Raw genomic sequence first — 19,854 nt, forward strand, 5'->3', positions numbered from 1 at the left:
ATACATTCTATTAGTTTACATGAATTCAAAAATTAAAACATATATTTCACTTTTTATTGATTCAATTGAAAAAGTTGAATCAACATTGGCCATTTCCTTTATAAAAGTGTGACATAGCTTTGTGATTTTACCCCTTCATCTTTATTTAGAAAAGTAAAATAGTGGCACGTCTCTAAATAGTGGCTCTACATGATCTTGCATGTGATATATTTACTATTATTACATTATGAATATCTCAAAAAAAATGATTGCATTTGGTTGCTAGCAGATCATTCTTTTCGGGGTTTTCCAACTATGACAATTATTTCTATTTTCTTCTTTCTAAGTAGTTGTTGAACATTTTGAAGTTATTTTTATTGATATTTGTAGGTTATCAATGTTGTAAATTTTGTATTGCAAGCCATACATTAAGTAATTTATGATTTCTTAAGAGGGGAGGAAGAAGATGTAAAGTATCTTCCTTAATTTACTCCTTCTCACAACTAGTTAATTGAATGTGGTTCATTTTTTGGACTTTAGCTAATAGCTTGACAATTTTTCTATAGTTAAACTTTTAACTACACTGGTAATAATATTGCTACTTTTAGATTGAAGAATTAAAATAATACTAGCACTTGCACCAAAGCAAGGTGCAAGGGTTACACCAAAGTAAAATATACTTCAAATAATATATTAGAGGATGAAAAATCACACCATGTAAAAACTACGTTATAATTACTTCATTAAACAAACTATAGACAACAACTTAGTAGAGTGTCACAATAAAGATCAAATAAAATAGAAAATCAATTAATGCTCAATAACCAAATTTAGGGGAAAACTACTGCTAACATAAGCCACAATTTTACGCTTAGTAGAATTCAAAAAATGATTAAAATTTCTAAAATGAAATTAGAATATTAGAAAACTAAGAGTTTAAAAAAAACCAATATTATTAAGGTCATGGATCTAGACCTACTTCCATTCGTAGGCAAGGATGTTCATAAAATTAATCAAATATTATATCTATTTTGAGACACAATATATATTAAGCAATATTACTGGTTGAATCTTTCGCTTTCAAAGTACCTAGATGACAAGAAGTATTTACAATTTTGGCATAGGAGGATGATTCTTGTAAAGGTTGTACAATTCAACTTCACACCTATCAATTACATTTTCTTGAAATCTTGTGAAACCTTTACATTGAACCAGGACACTAACCTTAATTAAATTCTAACTATAATTGAACCCCAATCCTTATCGTATTTGAAAGCCAAACCAAACCATAATCCTATTTTTTATCATAGAACTTGAACTGCAACCCTAATTAAACCCTAGTTGAAATTAAGTTTAACCCTAACCCTAATAGCCCTAACCTTACCTCTAACACTCATTGAACCCTAATTTAATCATAGCCCTATATCAATATATAGATCCTCATAAATCACCTCGAATTCTTCCTTGTATAATATAATTTTTTTACAATATATGAAATAATTTTGACAAAAAATCTCTCAAGTTAATAATTTTCATGTGTTTTAAAATAGTTATGTATTACTTAAACATTTTACAACATTCAATTTAAATTAAGTTACATTTGGTTACAAGATATAATCAATCCGATGAAAAGTAATATACATTTCATGCACTATCTTCTCCATCCCTTTGATATATTACCAAAGTATATCATGCTGTCAACATAACCATTTCACCTTGTTAGGGTGCAAGTGCTAGTGGTAAAGGTAAGGAAATAGAACCTAAGCTATACTTTAGGCCTAGAATAGTGATCTAAAGGCAACAATTGTTGTACACAATGGACCATTGAGAGGGGGGGTGAATCAGTGATTTAAACTATTTTCATTTAAACAAATCTATACCGATTTGATATGAAACAAATAAAATACAAACCGGTTACCAAATCAATGCAAACAAGGTGTGTGGGAGAAATACCTAAAAGGCTAATACTTCACACACATGAATACGCAACACATAACACTAGATGTATGAGTAAAACCCAATGTGGTAAAAACCTCAGTGAGAATAGCTGTTGGAGATGTTCTGCTCCAATCCAGCCTCACAATGTAAAAGATCTGATTACAGCATTTAGGGCACCAACCCAAGGAGCACCAACTCAAAGGAGAACCAACCCCTACACTTTTTAAAGGCTACAACCTAAAGGAGCTACACCTCCTGCACTAAGCTCCAACTTAGTGAAAACCAATATAAATATTTAAAATACAAAATGAGATCTCTGTTGCAAAAGAAGTTTTGCAACCTTACAATATTTTGTTCTACCGGTTTCAACCTTACTAGTCTGTGTTCTCTCCACCCACTCTGCAACTTTGCTTTGCTGATAACTTTGCTAAGTCCCCTCTCATGACGTCTTCACTCTTCAAATCACACTTGATCACTCTTTTTTAGGTACAACTTTTATTGGTTTGTCACCTCTGTGTTCTATTCTCACTCCACCAGTTTGTTCCTTACACTTGTTTACCCCACTTCTCCTTACCGGTATAGGTCTTCACTCATAAACACTTCAAGTTCTTATCTCTTCGGCTCTCAGACATAAATTTCACAATTGCCTTCACTCTTCAGCAGCAACAATCGCAGTCTTAAGTCATCATATTTAATCTCGATCTTTCCCGCTAAGAATCAATTCAAAATTAAGGGCGGTTAGGGTTTCCTTCTCCTGACCGAATCTGCATCTGATTTGATCCTATCCATCTTGGATCGATCACCTACATTGGAGGAATCCATCTATACACATTTTCTAACATCCAATGTATATTTTCTAAAGATAGCAATCTTGACCATGATTTTTGGCCTTGAAATCTGAAGACTCATTTATTGCCCAGTTGTTTCCTTCTCAAGATCTTCTTGCAATATGATTTCTTTACTTCAATCTTGGTGCCAACTACTCCCTGATCTTTCTATGTCATTCATTCTTCCTTGACCCACACCAATGTGTTACCCTCTCGTTATTTGTGGTTGTTTCATTAATGTCGACTATTGGTTCCAACAACCATGTCGATGGAAACTTCATTGACATCTGCATGCTTGCCACCTCAGCTCCACATGGAATCACATCGACATACACTCAGCTCATCGACACAAGATCGATTTACACTTAAAAATTAAAAAACAATCATATCGACACAAGCCCTTATCAATGAGACCTTCTCCTCCTTCTAACTGGTAGTGCACACTACACCGATAGCACATCTTCACCTTCGGTGGTTTGTGATCATCTTAACATTCTGCCTCTTCATCATAAATAGGCAGCCAACCTCCAAACCGGTTTATGCTCTACCGGTTATCACTCAACATGCTAACACACACATTCATCTCACCTCATACCGGTGAAGTCACTGATAAGAGTTTTTGCATATATCTATCTTGTGTCGGATAAGAGTTTCTTTCATTTCCTTTTGCTTCTCTTTCTTCATAGCACTTGGTCATATTGTGTTGTTAGGATTTCTAAATTATTTTCTTTTCAATTAGATCTCAAAGCTTTCATGTATCATTTATGTCTCATTATAGTGATGTTGTTAACAAAATGCATTTCCTATGTTAATCACCTTAAATCTTTTGTAGATTCTAAATCTAGAGATCCTAATCTTTGTACCTCTCCTAGGGTATCTTGTGTGGATGAAATGAGATCTAAATCTTTACCCAATGATCTTTCTACAAGAGAGAAAGCATTGGAAGTAACATAGATCAATCTTCTTCTTCTACACATACCCTTGAGCAAGGGGGGCAATATGAAAACATCAACATTCTTACATCTTTAGATCCTCCTTATTCTCCTAGGACCTACCTTCAACATCAAAGTTTATGTAGAGAAGATGATGTCATGCATTTTATTCATGACCTTTCCCCTCGCATATAAATCACTAAAAATGAGCTTTTAGATGATGAATATGTTCTTCCCCAATCTTCCAAAAAGGATAAGCTTGATAAAGGAAAAGAGATTGTCATTTCACATCCGTCATCTACAAATCCTTTTCTACCTCCTTACACATCAGATTTAAAACAAATTGATGGTCTTGTTCCTCCATCTACTCAATTGCAACATTCTTATAGTTGTGGCTTTCATATAATTACAAAACAAGGTTTTAAAGGACAAGGAATTGGGAAATCTGAGCATGGAATTCGTCTCTCTATAAATCCTCCTACACAAACTACTAAAAGAGGCCTAGGAAGTGGTACCCCTCTTTCTATGGATGAATTCCTTAGGCTTCAAAACTAACAAATAAAGAGAGGCTGCAAGAATGCTTCTTCTTCAAAGCATCCTTTTTGTTCATTCCATCAAACCCATGACCATAATGCTGATGATTGCCTTGATTTTCAAAAATCTATTCAAGATGGCATAGATAGTGGCAAAATTAGAGTTTTGGATAATGAAACTTCTTCTTCTAACAAAACCTCTTCTTCATGGGAAGACGATATTTACCATCCTAATAGATTAGTTGCAAGAATCTATTGGAAATTGAAATATGACAAGAACACTTCCTTTCCTCCTCAAAATAAAAACAAAAATCTTAAGCAAGTGAAAGGTATTGAATATTGCATTTTTCTTGATTCATATTCACATTCTCTTGGAAAAAGTTATGCGTTTAAGAAATTTGTTCAACTACAATATGATCTTGCACACATTTGTCTCACGGAGGATCTAGCTATATTTCTTGGTAAAAACATTGTGCCTTAGGACTTCTTTTCCCTTCATATTTCTCTTCACCCTATGACATAACTAGCCCATTTAATGGGGGCTCTTTATCTTTAGTGGCAGTAGTGTTTTACTTTAACATACTTTGGAGAAGCAACATGAAGTCTATTTTTCTTCTTTCGTTTATAAATTTATCAGTATCTAGGTGCATTATTCATTATTATATCTCTTTTTTTGCATAGGTTTATTCTTATGTGAGGATATAATTGTTCTTTGGTTTCCCTCTTTGCTAGGAGAGGGGCATCTGTAATGAGTACTACACTTCTTCTCTTTCCTTCCTTCTCTCAAAAATATTACCTCTTCTATGGTTTTGATTATTTGCAAGTATATATGCCCCTTAGGAGGGAATGATCTCTTAAGAAGTATGTATCCCTTCTTTGAAAGGATTTGTTCTACTAGGGTGGCATATCACTTGAAAATAATCACCATCAGAAAATATGTAATGTTTCTCCTTGTTCTCCTCACTTGGGGGGAAAGGATTTTCACTCCTTTCCCTTTTCTTTCTTATCATTATTTCTTTTAGGGGGTGGATTTTTTCATATGTGATTATCATTTCTTACAATAGTATTCTTTTATGAATAATCCCCCTTGGGGAATGTATAATGATTTTCCTCTCTTCTTTTCAAAGATTGCCACTTCTTGAGATGTGTAGTTTACATTTACTAATGTCTTTGATTGCATGTGTTCATGTATGTTCATTGCACATTTTCTTATGTTTAATCTCTCTCTAGTAGATTGTGTAAGCTCTTCTCATTGTCCCATTATCTTGGGGGGAAATGATCCTTCTCTCTCTATTTCTCTAGGGATCCACTTTTCCCTATTAAGTGGATGGTGTGAGTTCTATTACTTGATGTCATTCCTTGTGCAGAATTCTTGGTTATGGCTTAAGGATTCTCTTATACAAGAAGTGTTAATCCTTGATTATGACCTCTTTTACACCTGGTAAGGTACATCTATGATAAATCCAACCATCCCTCTGGGGGCTAAATGTGAGTCATCCCTCATCAAGTATCCCTTTCACCTAGAAATAGGAGGAAGGATTGCATTCTTGTCCTTTCCTTTTCTTGTTCTAGAAGATTTTATATTTGTCTAAGACAACTCCTCTTGGGGGTATATGTCCTTTGAACATAGATCTCTTCTCTTCCAAGGGTCACCTTTACAACTGCAGCAAGATATCTCTTTTCAACTATCTTATCCTTGCTTGAAGAGTATTCACTCTCTATCTTGGATTTATGACATTATTGTATAGCGGATATCTTCTTTGTGATGAAGGTGGGTATCCTTGTTCTTACTTCCTTAAGATATCAACATCAACCTATGCTGACATCTCAAGGGGGGGGCACCCACATGGCTCCTTTGTACCATACTTCTCTCATGCATTGAATAGTGGGACATTCTTGGAACCAGAGGGAAACCTCTTGTTGCAAGATATCGTCATTGTTTGTATAGTGGGTCATTCTCAGAATTAGAGCACGGTCTCGTAGAGCGAGATGTCTTCACTTCTTCTTTTCTTTTACAATTAGACATTCTTGGAACTAGAGGGAAACCTCTTAGACCAAGATGGCATCACTTTTCTCTTGTACAGTGGGTCATTCTCGGAACTAGAGAATGGTCTCTTAGAGTGAGATGATGCCACTTTTCTTTTGTGTTGGGTGATTATTCTCATAACCAAGGTATAGTCTCTTAGAGAGAGATATCACACCTTTCTTAACACTTGTACTATACATTCTATACAAGTTGTAGAGCACTCAAGCATAGACTCCTACAAGGCCCTTTGAAACTCACTTGCATGCACATGACTGAGGTTGAGTAAAACTAATGGCGTTCTCTCTCTCTCTCTCTCTCTCTCTCTCTCTCTCTCTCTCTCTCTCTCTCTCTCTCTCTCTCTATCTCTGTCTCTCTCTGTCTCTCTTTGTCTATCTCTGTCTTTGTCTGTCTCTCTCTGTCTCTCTCTGTCTGTCTCTGTTTGTCTGTCTGTCTGTCTGTCTGTTTGTCTGTCTGTCTGTTTGTCTGTCTGTCTGTCTGTCTGTCTGTCTGTCTGTCTGTCTGTCTGTCTGTCTGTCTGTCTCTCTCTCTCTCTTTCCATGGATCACCTAGCATTAGGGGCGAGATTTCCTTGGTTTCTTTGTTTTTTGTTTTTCTTCTCATGGATCACCAAAGTGTGTATTCATGTCCTCTCTCTTTTACCTCTCATGAACTCATATTTTTACTATTGATAGTTCATGGGTGATGTCATCTTTTCACTTTTATTTGATTTCTCGTGTTAATGTGATGGCATTATTCTTTGTGTCCTAATTAGTTGTTGAGACATCTGAGCTCGAGATCTCTTCGACTATTTAGTTTTTCACCTCGTGTCTTGTTCTTGTTGTGTGTCTTTTTGCGCTTTGTCTTTATTTTTGTGTGTATTGTGCCTTTTTGTTTGGTGTTCTCTTGCATATGTTAGCCTGAGTTAAGACCCTAATATTGGGGCTTTTTAATCCTCAATATTAGTGATGTCGTATACTCCTTTTGGTATTGCTCTGCATCTCTCATCCTCCTCTCTATTTTCTTCTAACTTTATCAGCAGTAGTGGCATAAGCCATAGTCCCGATAAAGTGGGGGCTAAATGTAGTGTCATAAAATTGCATGCCCTGCAATTTTAACAATATTTTGGGTCCTCACCTTGGTGAAGACATCTCCTTCCCTAACCAGGACCTATTTTTGCATTTCAAACCCTTCACTCTTTCTCCTTCATGATCTATGTATGCTGTAGACCCTATCTGGGCCCCAAAATAGGGTAGGACAAGGGTGTGGTGTCCTTGTCCCCCTAGGATAGGGACATGATGCCCTTGTCCTCACCCCTTAGGGTGGCCCTATGTTAGGTCTTCCTGGTCTCCTATGAGCAATTTGTCTTCAGGGTTTGCAATTCCTCTTTGTCGGCCTTCGGTGGTTGAAACTTAATCCTTGAGGCATGTATAAAAAGGAATTCATTACACTGATTCATGGATGGATGGACAACGGATAGATAGATAAGGATCATAAGGAGAATATACCACACTTCAAGGTCATCATCAAGCATTTAGGCATTCAAGTCTTCTTCATTCATCCATTGTAGAAACATTACAACATTCATTTGCAAGCATGTGTGTGTTAGGGTTTTGTCATGTTACATGTCATTTCATGCAACATTTATGGTTACATTCAAGAATCAAAGCAATCATCATCAACAAGTTGCAGATATACAAGGTATACATCTCCATTGTTTACATTCAAGCATTTGCAAATACTTTTGTTCAAGGTTGATTCCTCAATCGGGGTTTGATTGAGGAAAAATCCTATCCACAACCACCCTTTCTTCTCTTTTCTGTGTGTAGGTTATAGATGCACACCTAGAATTGCAGGTTTGGGCTTCATTTGCAGAGACGGAAGAACCCTTTTCATTTCATGAATTTTATGGAGGACCATGTACATTCCCACCATGGTCCCAATGACTTTTCTCCAAATTTGTAGGTTAGATCCGCATCAGTTTAATTATCTTAGATCTGAAGTTACAACGTGATCCCGAACTTGTAGCTCCTCATTTCGCCCATTTCCTCTCTCTTTCCCACATAGTTAATAAGTCAATTTTATCATTTATAAAAGAGGGTAAATCACACTTCAACTGCTTTCAATCCACTCATTATTCACATTCTTGCTTCCGTCAGATTTGGATCTAGCGGATTCAAGCCCCTCTTTTGAATGTAAAGTTCCTCCCAAGTGAAAATCATCCTAGTGGCTTCCTTTCTTTCTCCTAGGTGGGGAGTCACTAGGATCTAATTTTCCACTTTACACATAGCATCATCCCTCTCAAAGATTATCACATATATTTATATAAGACATCAACCTATATTTCAAGGTCGGCTCACCACAAGCTACATATTACAAAAATATTATCACACACCCTACAATAATTCATGCAGACCAAAATGATGTTGGCTAAGACATAGTCTAGACCTAAAAAATGATCGCAAATATGAAACACCTCCAAGAATTACGCCTTGATCATCTACAACATGCTACACCAACATGAATGTCGCACAACACGAAGAAAATCACTGGACATGGAAAATCTTCAATAAGATACACAAAGATCAATGTGGACCACCCATACACATAGCACACAATCTAGAAATATCCATAAGTAGCATGAATCACACCGCAACAACTCACATTACTAGAATCATCAACATCATTATACCAAACCTCAAGAACAGTCACAAAACTGACTGTCAACTTGAAATTTTTTCTTGTGGATTTCCAAATCATGAACCACTCAAACTAGGACATCGAAAATCAACAATATTATATTTGCTTATATGAAAAATTCCCTGCTAAATGTATGATTTCCTTGCTCTAGTAATAAATTTATTTCATAAATTGTGTCTGCAATGTTACATAACTAATTGTAGGCTTCCATGAACAAAGTTAATTTATCTCATTTTAAAATAAAGAAATGTACCCCCTAACTATATTATATGCTTGTCCCATTTGATGTTTCTTATTTAGGGCAAAACAAAGAGTGATCCAACAAGGGGATATTACAAGTAAAATAGATTTAACACAAGAGCTATGTTCATTTCTAGGTTTAGTTCACATCTATAGATCATTTCCCCATCCATGAATTCATGATTTGGTGCATATATTTTATCCTTCATTAGTACATTTTTTCTTCTTAGATCAATGGTAGTATTTAAAATACATGTAGAGTTTCTAGATTGCTAGGGTACACATTCTCCTAAGTTAACCTTTAGAAAGTATTTGTTTCATATTGATGCGAAGGATTGATAAGTAGCAAGAAATCTTGCAAATGCCTTAGATGAATATGTTAAAGTAACTAAAAATATTTTGGTGCAACAAATTGAAGTATTCTAATAATTGCTCCTTCAATTCTCAAATGATCTAGGAAAAGAGAGGATATTCATGGATATAAGAGAATGCAAAACAAATGCAACTAAATTACTCTAAATATAGATCATAACAATAAATCAAATAGATATTTGTTTGGTAGGTTCACAACAACTAATGAGTGGACAAGAGTTAACCAAATTTGAATCTAGATTTTCTAAATTTGTGAGTTTTAGAGTCCATGAACTTGGTATCACTCCTATAACCATAGGAATGATCTTGGATAATTAAGTAATGAAATTTGTGTAGAAATAAGCATCTAATCATAGAGAACACAGAAATTCAATGAAGTGTCAATAGATGTATGTACATGTGCGTAAATGGGATAAATAAAGGCTAAGACAATAAACTTAAATTAATACAAAATTAAACGAAAATTAACATAAATATGCAAATTCAATTTCTCAATCTTAATTTATTAGAAATTTTCTATTTTCCAATTTACCATTTGTGTGTTTAAAAATCCAAAAAAAATCTATAATACTCAATGAAAGTAGATTTTCATCTTAATTACATTAATGTCTTCTCATCTTCTCATTGTCAATTTGTTTCTAAATTTCTAAACCTATTATTTGTTTCCCATTGCTTTCTATTTTTTGGTGACATTTTCTTTTTCCTGTTCTAATTTACTTTGATTGTGAATTTAACAATTCAAAAATTTTTTGGAATATAATTTCCTTGACAATCTGTACAGGCTTGTACAGGCTTGACAATCCAGAATTTTGTAGACAATGTAAAAGAGGTGAGCATGTTTTCAAATCTCATCGCTATGTATGCCATTTTCAAATCTTTACCTGTTCTCGTTTACTTTGATTGTGAATTTGACAATCCAAAATTTTGTAGACAATGTAAAATTTTGTAGACAATCTTTCAAAGTCGTGTGTTTTGGGAATTAGTAGTCTCACACGGAATACAAAATTCCACACTTGATTTTATCTCCATTAAAAACTGAGCGACATACCTGCTGAATTCCACAACACCTGCTGAGCCACATATCTCCATTAAAAATGAGTTGTCCAAATTCGCCAGCACTTAGATATGTCATGGTACCGTTTAATTTAACTATGTAAATTATTGTATAATGAAATATTTTATTATTATTTAAAATTTATATTTCCAAAATTTATTTTTCTTTCTCCTATTGTTAACAAATTACACATTATAATGTTTATAAAAAGCAAGATTTTTAAATTTTAGTTTTAGTTTTATTTGTTTTTGATTATATTTAGGAGTATGTAAATTTAGTATCTTGTTTGTTTATTTTTGTTTTGATTTAGTGTCTTGTTTGTATTATTTTGGTTTTATTTTAGTATCTTTGTTTGTAATATTTTTATTTATTCAATTTACAAATATATTTATATACATATTTAATTAGGATTCTTATTTAATTATGCAACTCATATATTTTTCTTTTACAACACCATCCTATCTTCAAATAAGCTAATTGTTGGAGGCAAATTAATTTAGCATTTTTACAAACACACGTGTTAGAATAGTAGATCTAATGATGGTTTCACAAAATATTAGCTAGGATCATAATAGTGATTAAATCTAGGAGAATAGAACAATTTATTGAATTTTCAATAGTTATTTGTAGGTGTACACAATCACGTAATAGCGTCATAATCAAATTCATCCCATACATCATTCAATCCATCATGTTGAAATTTATACAAAATGCATCTTCCTTCTCTGTTGGTTTATAATTTATATGTCTTATATTTGTCTTAGTCAATTATCTTATTTTAGGTATGGTTTAGAAATAATTTATCAAAAATGAGTTAAAAATAGGGTTAATTTTCACTACCTAAAACTATCGATGCATATTGGCTTTCTCTTATGCCTATTTCTCCTACTAGGTCACCTTTCCTTACATTGCCTTTTCATAATGTAATGGTATATTTTTTATCTCCTACATTTATTATTAAGCTCTTTTAGGATTTCTCATCCTTAAAGATTTTAGATTTATTTTTAATAAGACTAAAAAAAAAAATTCTCAACTATTAATATAGTTGTAGATGATCTTGAAGTGACATTTATTGGTACCACATTCGACAAAACTCTAGAAGCCTATCCCAAAGGTTCTCCACAAGGTGACCATTTTGGAACTCCCTTGAATGTTGTTCTTTTGGTTCCAAATGTATTACCCTAATAAAATATTTTATCTAAACTAATATTTTATTATCATATGGTAATGTGTACGAAGACATTAAATTTTATAATTTTACTAATTAATAATTACATTATTAAGGTAGAATGGTATTTATTAGTTTAATTGTTCTACATGTCAATATAGAATGGCAAAGTTAAGAAAATGATGCTAAAGGTAGATCAATCAACCTATTAAGATGATGGTTCAAAAGAGTTCAAAGATGAATTGAGAGTATTCCCGAACCTCAACATAATGGTATGCCTCCTAAATTATCAAAGAAATATACACTAGTATGAGTTGAAAAAAATCCATAATCAAAGTCACAACAAATCAATGAACAAACTTCTAATTTATAAGATAATTTGGTCCACTTACATATTGATACTAAACCAGAAAAAGTTCTTCCTATGATTGATGGACTTGATAAACCAAAATAGATAGAAGCACAATCAATTTTACATCAATACTTGAAAGTTCTTGAGTCAATAGTACAACCAAAACCCCCCAAAATTTAAATAAATACCAATGTTGAAGTTCCTATTTAATAGATCCAAGTGTATGAAAGGAAGTAGTGCTCAATTTGAATAAGTTAACACTGAGGTAAATCATTTTTGCATCTTATAGGCTACAATTCACACACACAAACAATGTGGCTCAGTAGAATACTAATTTGATGGGTACTCCTAGCCTATAAAAAATAAGTGAAATAGTTGTATTGAATGAGAATCCCAATTAGTGATTAGACACATCCAAATTCGTTATGCCTTTCCAAATTTTCAAGGCCATAACTTTTCAACTAGGAGGCCAATTGGGTTCCTTTTTTAGATTATAATGGACAAAGATTTCCATGTGATAATATATTAGGGGATCAATGCTAAACAATCTTGAATATTTATTTCGACTGAAAACAAACTATATAGCACAAGAAATTGCACTTTGCTTATATATATATATATATATTATATTTGTGTTTTTGTAATCTCAACATTAAGAGAAAGGTGTGTGTTGGTGGATTTTTCATTCTCTTTGAAGCTTTACATTTACATTTAGTCTTATCTTATTTTATGGCTTCAAGTTGTTGATTTTGCAAACTTATCTCTAGGTGTTTTTCATTGTAATCAATGTTGGAATGAGATATTAGAAGATTATTCCTTTTTGAATTCTCAATATAACAAGGTCAATTTGTAGAAATGGTGGGTACATGAGGATTTTATTTGGATATTTATTCAAGCCTAATAGATTATTTTCCTCTTCTAAGGAACCTTCATATTCCTTAATAATGTAATACTATTGCTCATAAAATGAAATGTTTCTAATTAAGATTCTTTATCCCTTAACCAAACTACTCAATTTCTTCACCTTGTTTAACATTATAAAAATTAATTATCAATTCTCTATTTAAAATTTTATTAGAGTTATGAATTGTTGATGACCTCTTTGATTTTTCTTCTTCTAGCCATTATTGTTTAGATTTTTATATATACTTTTATAAATTCTAGAATATACATTTTCGTAGTCAAATGCTAAAAGTCGGAACTATTGAAACTCACACAACGACTCACTCAAAATTACAAAATTCTCTGTTCGCTGACGTAGATACTTAGCTGGGCAAAAATTTGAAAGCTTACTTTGAATAGCATCTTTGACCATTTACACTGGCTATTACCTATAATATATAGAGGAGTATAAGCTGATTAAAATGTGATTGTTCCCAAGAATACTACTATGGCCAAGCGCTCCATTTGGACGCTCTTCCTGTTCTTCTCCTTGATCTTCTCTCTATTCTCTTATATGGAATGCGCAGGAAACATTAGCTTTTCTTTCCCTCCCAAACAAATCTCATGCTATATGGTAATGCTTCCTTTCAAGCAGATACAATAGAACTTACCACGAACCAGTTCCTTACTATAGGCTGGGCCACATACCAAGAACCAGTTCCTCAATGGGACAAATCATCTAAGGCTCTCGCAAGTTTTACATCACATTTTCAGTTCTTTTTCAAAAAATTAACCAAGTATCCAGGGGACGGGCTCACTTTCTTCATTGCTCCTTTCGACTCTGAACCGCAGTTAAATTCTTGGGGCGAATGGCTGGGCTTCTTTAACCAAACCACAGATGGTGAATCTTCAAATCATGTAGTGGCCGTCGAGTTCGACATAGTCGAGAACGAGATTCATCATGACCCTGATGATAACCATGTGGGAATAGACGTCAATTCAATTGTTTCCGAGGCCACCGTTTCGCTCAGCTCCCTGGGTCGATTCGGAAACAATACTCTCGGTAATGGGAAAGCTTGGGACGCGTGGGTAGACTACGATGGGAGTACGATGGTGCTCAAAGTATTTCTTCTATATAACCCTTCTGCTAGTCTCAATAATATTTCTAAACCCATAAGCCCAGTTTTGAACTATCCAATAGATCTGCGTGAATATATTCCGGAGAAGGTCAGGGTTGGCCTTTCCGCAGCCACTGGATCGGCAATTGATGCTCATACTGTCCTGGCTTGGAATTTTTCTTCTGCATATTCGTGGGAGGTCTTCCCTGATCCTCCCATTCCGACAATATTCCCTCTTCTGCCCCGTCATATAAAGATTCCTCGCCATCAAGAACTAAAAATAATAGCCAGAAACTTATCTTGATATCCCTCTTAGTCTGCTTCCTGGGTATCTGTTGTTTTCTGTTTATTGCCGGTTGGTGGTATTTTAAAAGGAGAAAAACGAAGCGGGATAATCAAGGTGAGGAGGGAGACATAGAGCTGGATGAACAGTTCGCTCAAGGGCCCCGTAAGTTCTCTTATGCTCAACTCAGCACGGCTACCAAAAACTTTAGCGACGATGAAATACTGGGACAAGGAGGCTTCGGAGCTGTCTACAGAGGCATCTTGCCTTCAGCCAACGAGACGGTGGCTATAAAGAGAATATCCCAAGGATCGAGGCAGGGAAAAAAGGAATACATTTCAGAGGTCACCATAATCGGTAAGCTGAGACACCGTAACCTTGTGCGACTCTTGGGTTGGTGCCATGAACAAGGCGAGTTGCTTCTTGTTTACGAATTCCTCCCAAGTGGAAGTCTAGATAAATATTTATTCGACGAAAGAGACGTGTTTTTGAATTGGGTTGCAAGGTATAGCGTTGCTTGTGGGATAGCTTCTGCTCTTATTTATCTTCATGAGGAGTGGGATCAGTGTGTTGTGCACAGAGACGTGAAGGCCAGCAATGTCTTGTTGGACTCGAATTTCAATGCAAAGCTGGGGGATTTTGGTCTGGCAAGACTGGTAGACTCTGATCTCGCTGCACTACGTTCAACCGTAGTTGCAGGGACACGTGGATATATGGCACCAGAGTATATGGAAAACGGAAAGGCGAGCCCAGAATCTGACGTGTATAGCTTTGGTGCTGTAGCTTTGGAAATTGCCTGCGGAAGACAACCCATTGATTACAGCTTAGAAGAATACGATTTGAGAGTGGTGGCCTGGGTATGGGATTTGCATAGGCAAGGGAAGCTTTTGGATGCGGCAGACAAAAAGCTAGAGGGATATTTCAATGGTGGGGAAATGGAGGTGCTGATGCTGGTGGGATTGTTGTGTTCTTAGCCGGACCCAAAAGCAAGGCCCACGATGAGAGAGGTATTAAAGATATTGAAGTTTGATGCTCAAATGCCGTATGTTCCCCTGAATATGTATAGCGACGCTCCTTCTTCTCATGCTGGGTCGTCCTCAACTGAGGTGCCTTCGACATCCCACTCTCGCTCGTCGCGTTTTTCCGCTTCTGCAAAGAGCAAAGATAAAATTTCCAGTCCTCTCATGTCTGAAACAGAGGCCCGTTCTTCGCTCCAAACTTAATAGATTGACTTTGTACGGAATTACGTAGTTGTATGCGGCCAACACTGTTGGTACTAATGTTTTCTAGTGTCATTGTTGTATTTGTTTTGTGTCCTGATAGCATATGTCTGGATCAACTTAAGTATCAAGTGTGTAAACAGAGTTGCATTGTGGACTTTCTTAGAGTTTTTTATTTAATACATTTGTTTGTTTTATAGTTACACTTCATCTTTTATGGCTTTATTTATATATCTATATATATGAAATTATTCTTAATATTTAGTAGTTGTTACGCTCACTAAGAAGTATATAGGTAGATTCTCATATTTTAAGTGTGATCAAATCTTATCCATAATTTGGGTGTGATCACACATAATTGTATATTGAACTTTCTTTAAGTTTTTAATTTAATACATGTGTTTGTTTATAGTTTTCTAACACTACAATTAATATGTATTATTTTATATATATAGACATCTAATTGATCTCAAGAAATAAGTATATATGAACATATTCTCATGGTTTAGGTGCAATCAAAAGAGACTGCACAAAGATCAATTTATTTTTAAACTTAAAAGCTTCATATATTGTTCATTAATAATGACAATCATTTATGAATTTTGTTATGCAATAAAATTGAGCATATCATTATTAATATGATATATTAAGTATCAAGAAGATTTCTATGATATAGTTAAAATTGATTAATAATATGAAAGTTATTAATTAAAAACATATGATTAACATCACAAAATGGTTAATAATTTTTATATTCTTTGATAGGTCTTACATTTAATTAATATATTCATTATTTTTTATTTGTTATTTCCAATTTTTATAATTTTTGTTTGCAATAGATAGTATCACTAATAATTTCATAATGAAAAGCATACAATGAAAAAATTTCTAATTTAATGTGAGCAATAATTTTAGTATTTTAAACCAATAACTAAAGTGTGTACCCACTAGATATGTACATAGATATGGGGAGCTAAAAAGTGGTGAAACATTTATATTCTCTAAAAGATGTTTACATTCTAGAAAACATAATGTGTCTGCATTATAATGAACACGTGTTAAGTGCTAACACATTTTTTAATAATGCAAGCATAGTATAATGCTAATGCATTCTACTTTAAGCCAACAAAATCTTTTCCTTTGGTTTTGAACAAAGATGAATTTACCAATCCTAAGGGTTAAATATACAAATTGGATATCCAAGAGCATTGTTTACCAAAAATATACAAATGTCAAGTAACCTCTCCATCAAATTCACATATTTTAGGACAAGGTTTTGAAAAAGCATCAGTATGACATCAAGCTCCACCTTAGCTTTCTAACCATATAATTATTGTTTTATCTTTAATATTTTTAGTAATTTTTGTGTTTTTAACCAAAATATGTGTATTAGTTTTGCTATGTAAATTTTGACATAAAAATCTGAAAAGATACATTTTCATATATCCTACAAAATTTACTCTATACACATTAAAAAATGATTATTTTTCACAAAATTGGAAGGGGATCATGTTTTCTTTCAATTTGAAATGATGTTCATATTTAGAAAGTTAGTAAGAGATAGTATATGCATTAAACTATTTAGAGGATAAATTTTTGAATGACTACGTGATCTTATCTAACTTTCACCAAAGGGATTTACATCATACTTATTGAATTTAAAAAATTGGTAGCTTACCTTCCTTTGAGACGCAGATGATCACAAATGTCTAAATAGCATAGTGAAGGATCAAATGAACCTTTAATGATATTGGTTGAAGATGCATTGAAAAACAAGTGAGTAGATGATAAACCAATTTTCTCAAACACTACAAAATCAAGTTTTATGAATAAACCTGAACAAACCTACCATTTTGTACCCATACCCTTGTAGATAAGTGAAATGGGGCTCACTAGTCTAAATATGCAAACTAGGAATCAAAGACATTTTCATGAACATACATTATGGAAATAATTGATAGACAAACTGCAAACCCTTGGGAGAGCTAGGCACATGAATTAATTATTTTCTTGTTGAATAATTGATATGATTAGATGAAATAGAATGATGAAATGCAAGAACTACGTCTAAAGATGAAAAATTGATAGTGATCAACATAAACAGTATGATACTAAAGAGACATGCAAACTCTAAGAACAAGTCTTAAAATGTTGTTATAGAGGAACCCATGTCTACAATTTGAGCCTAAAAGTGTTGGACTATGCAGATAGGCATCCTAGTCTTGAAGGCATCTAATGTAGACATTGTAAATAGATTCAAGATCAGGATGTCATTTAGATTATCTCCTAAAAATTGTGTCAAAAAAGTGTTAGATACTTTAGACTTTTGAATAGTGTCCAGAGTTTTCTGCTTATTCAAAGTCTAGATCTCATTGTCTTAATCCATACTCTATGAATCTATAATCCTTCTTTGTCAAATAAAAATCCTTTAACACACAAGCGAAGAAAAATGATGTTGGAATTATACATAGTGATTTGTCTAAATCAAATCTCAAGTTTAAAACAACCCTATAGAAAAAGAGAGCTTATCCTTGTACGATAGAAGCTGAAACCTTAAGGAAATACCTTTGTTTGTGAATCTCCTTTCCTTGAAGTCTTCATGAAAGTTTGGTGTTTTAGTGACTTTCTTTACTTCTGAACCACCTCGCTTGAGGTTTTATCCGTCAAATACTTTTTTATATTAATGTTTTTCCTTTCTCAACTACCTCTCTTGAGGTTTAATGTAGTCCGTTTAAAATAGTTTTCTATTTACTTTTAACCATTGACTTTTCCGCTACCATTTCTCGGGGCGATTATCTATAATTGAGTGGTATGCTCTGATTAAAATGTGATCGTTCCAGACAACACTACCATGGCAAAACGCTCTGCTTCAACGCTCTATCTATTCTCCTCCTTGATCTCCACTCTGTTCTCTTATATGGAATGCGCAGGAAACATTAACTTTGCTTTCCCTCCCCAAACAGATATCAAAGTAGATCCTGATGCTTACTTTGAAGGGGACACAATACAACTCACCAGAAATGAATTCCTAGGTGATTTGGGATGGAGCGTAGGCTGGGCAGCTTACAAGCAATAAGTTCCTCTATGGGACAATTCTTCTGGGGCTCTCGCAAGTTTTTCATCACATTTTCAGTTCCTTATCAGAAACTCAAGCACTAATTCCGCAGACGGACTCACTTTCTTCATTGCCCCTTTCGATTTCAAACCACCTCCAAATTCTTGGGGCGAATGGCTGGGCCTCTGTAACCTCACCACAGACGGTATACATCAAATCAAGTAGTGGCCGTCGAGTTCGACACATTCCAGAACAGCTTTGACACGGAATAGATGTCAATTCAACTGTTTCCGTGGCGAACGTTTCGCTTAGCTCGGAAGGTAGATTCCTAAACAATACTCTCCTAAATGGGCAATCTTGGGACTCGTGCGTGTATTACAATGGGAGTACAAAGCAGTTACAGGTATTTCTCTTATATAACCCTTCTGCTAATCTGTATAATATTTGTAAACCCAGAAGCCGGATTTTGAGTTATCACATAGATCTGCGTGACTATATTCCGGAAATTGTCACGGTTGGTCTCAGCGCATCCACTGGATTGGTATTTGAAACTCTCACAGTCTCAGCGTGGAATTTTTCTTGTACATATTCGTGGGATATTTCCTCTGCTTTAAGTTTTCTTGATTTCCAGTTGAGAACACTGCTTCTTCCCTCAATAAATTCTCTGTCTGCTGATCACTATCAAACACTTGCCAATGCATGCTGTTATCGGGTATAGAAGGCCTAACAACAACTTTAACTTACTATTATTTTCTATCCTTACTGATTTCACTAGGAATGTCATACTGTGCTCCTATTACAGCGAATCTATCAACATGCTTATTTTTACTTGTAGGTATGAACAACAAATTAAAAGAGTCAAAATCTTTTATCATATCCCACACTCTATGTTTATAACACTTCAAAACATCATTCTTTGTAGTATGGAGACCTCTCACTTGATTAACAATGAATTTTGTGTCACCAAACACTTGTAAACAACTAAAACCTGTCTTCTTTGCTCATTGAAAACCATCAATTAAGGTCTCATTCTCTGTTGTATTATTTGTGCAGATAAAGGTAAACCTAAATGAAGAGAAATACTTGTCACCACTACCTTATATAAGCATACAACCACAACCAACACCATTTTTATTCCATGATCCATTAAAATATAGTTTCCATACCTCATCCTCTTG

General features: G+C 34.3%; 1 protein-coding gene and 1 pseudogene across 1 annotated transcript; both read left to right on the forward strand.

Moving 5' to 3' along the window:
- Positions 1 to 13,624: 13,624 nt before the first annotated feature.
- On the forward strand, positions 13,625 to 15,624 carry LOC131876208 (L-type lectin-domain containing receptor kinase IX.1-like; annotated as a pseudogene).
- Positions 15,625 to 18,472: 2,848 nt separating this feature from the next.
- Positions 18,473 to 19,394, forward strand: LOC131075144 (alpha-methyl-mannoside-specific lectin-like). The gene is made up of 3 exons (XM_058011964.2): positions 18,473 to 18,670; positions 18,755 to 18,881; positions 18,949 to 19,394. The coding sequence occupies exons 1-3, from the start codon at positions 18,473 to 18,475 to the stop codon at positions 19,392 to 19,394; spliced, it is 771 nt and encodes a 256-aa protein (XP_057867947.2).
- Positions 19,395 to 19,854: the final 460 nt, after the last annotated feature.

This window comes from Cryptomeria japonica, chromosome 5 (assembly GCF_030272615.1).
Source record: "Cryptomeria japonica chromosome 5, Sugi_1.0, whole genome shotgun sequence".
Taxonomy (NCBI): domain Eukaryota; kingdom Viridiplantae; phylum Streptophyta; class Pinopsida; order Cupressales; family Cupressaceae; genus Cryptomeria; species Cryptomeria japonica.

Bases quoted from the DNA above. Each gene is read 5' to 3' on its own strand.
- LOC131075144 (XM_058011964.2), top strand. From the start codon at position 18,473: ATGGCAAAACGCTCTGCTTCAACGCTCTATCTATTCTCCTCCTTGATC. The intron at 18,671-18,754 runs GTAGGCTGGGCA...TCACATTTTCAG, and splicing joins TAGGTGATTTGGGATGGAGC to TTCCTTATCAGAAACTCAAG. The intron at 18,882-18,948 runs GTATACATCAAA...GACACGGAATAG, and splicing joins CTGTAACCTCACCACAGACG to ATGTCAATTCAACTGTTTCC.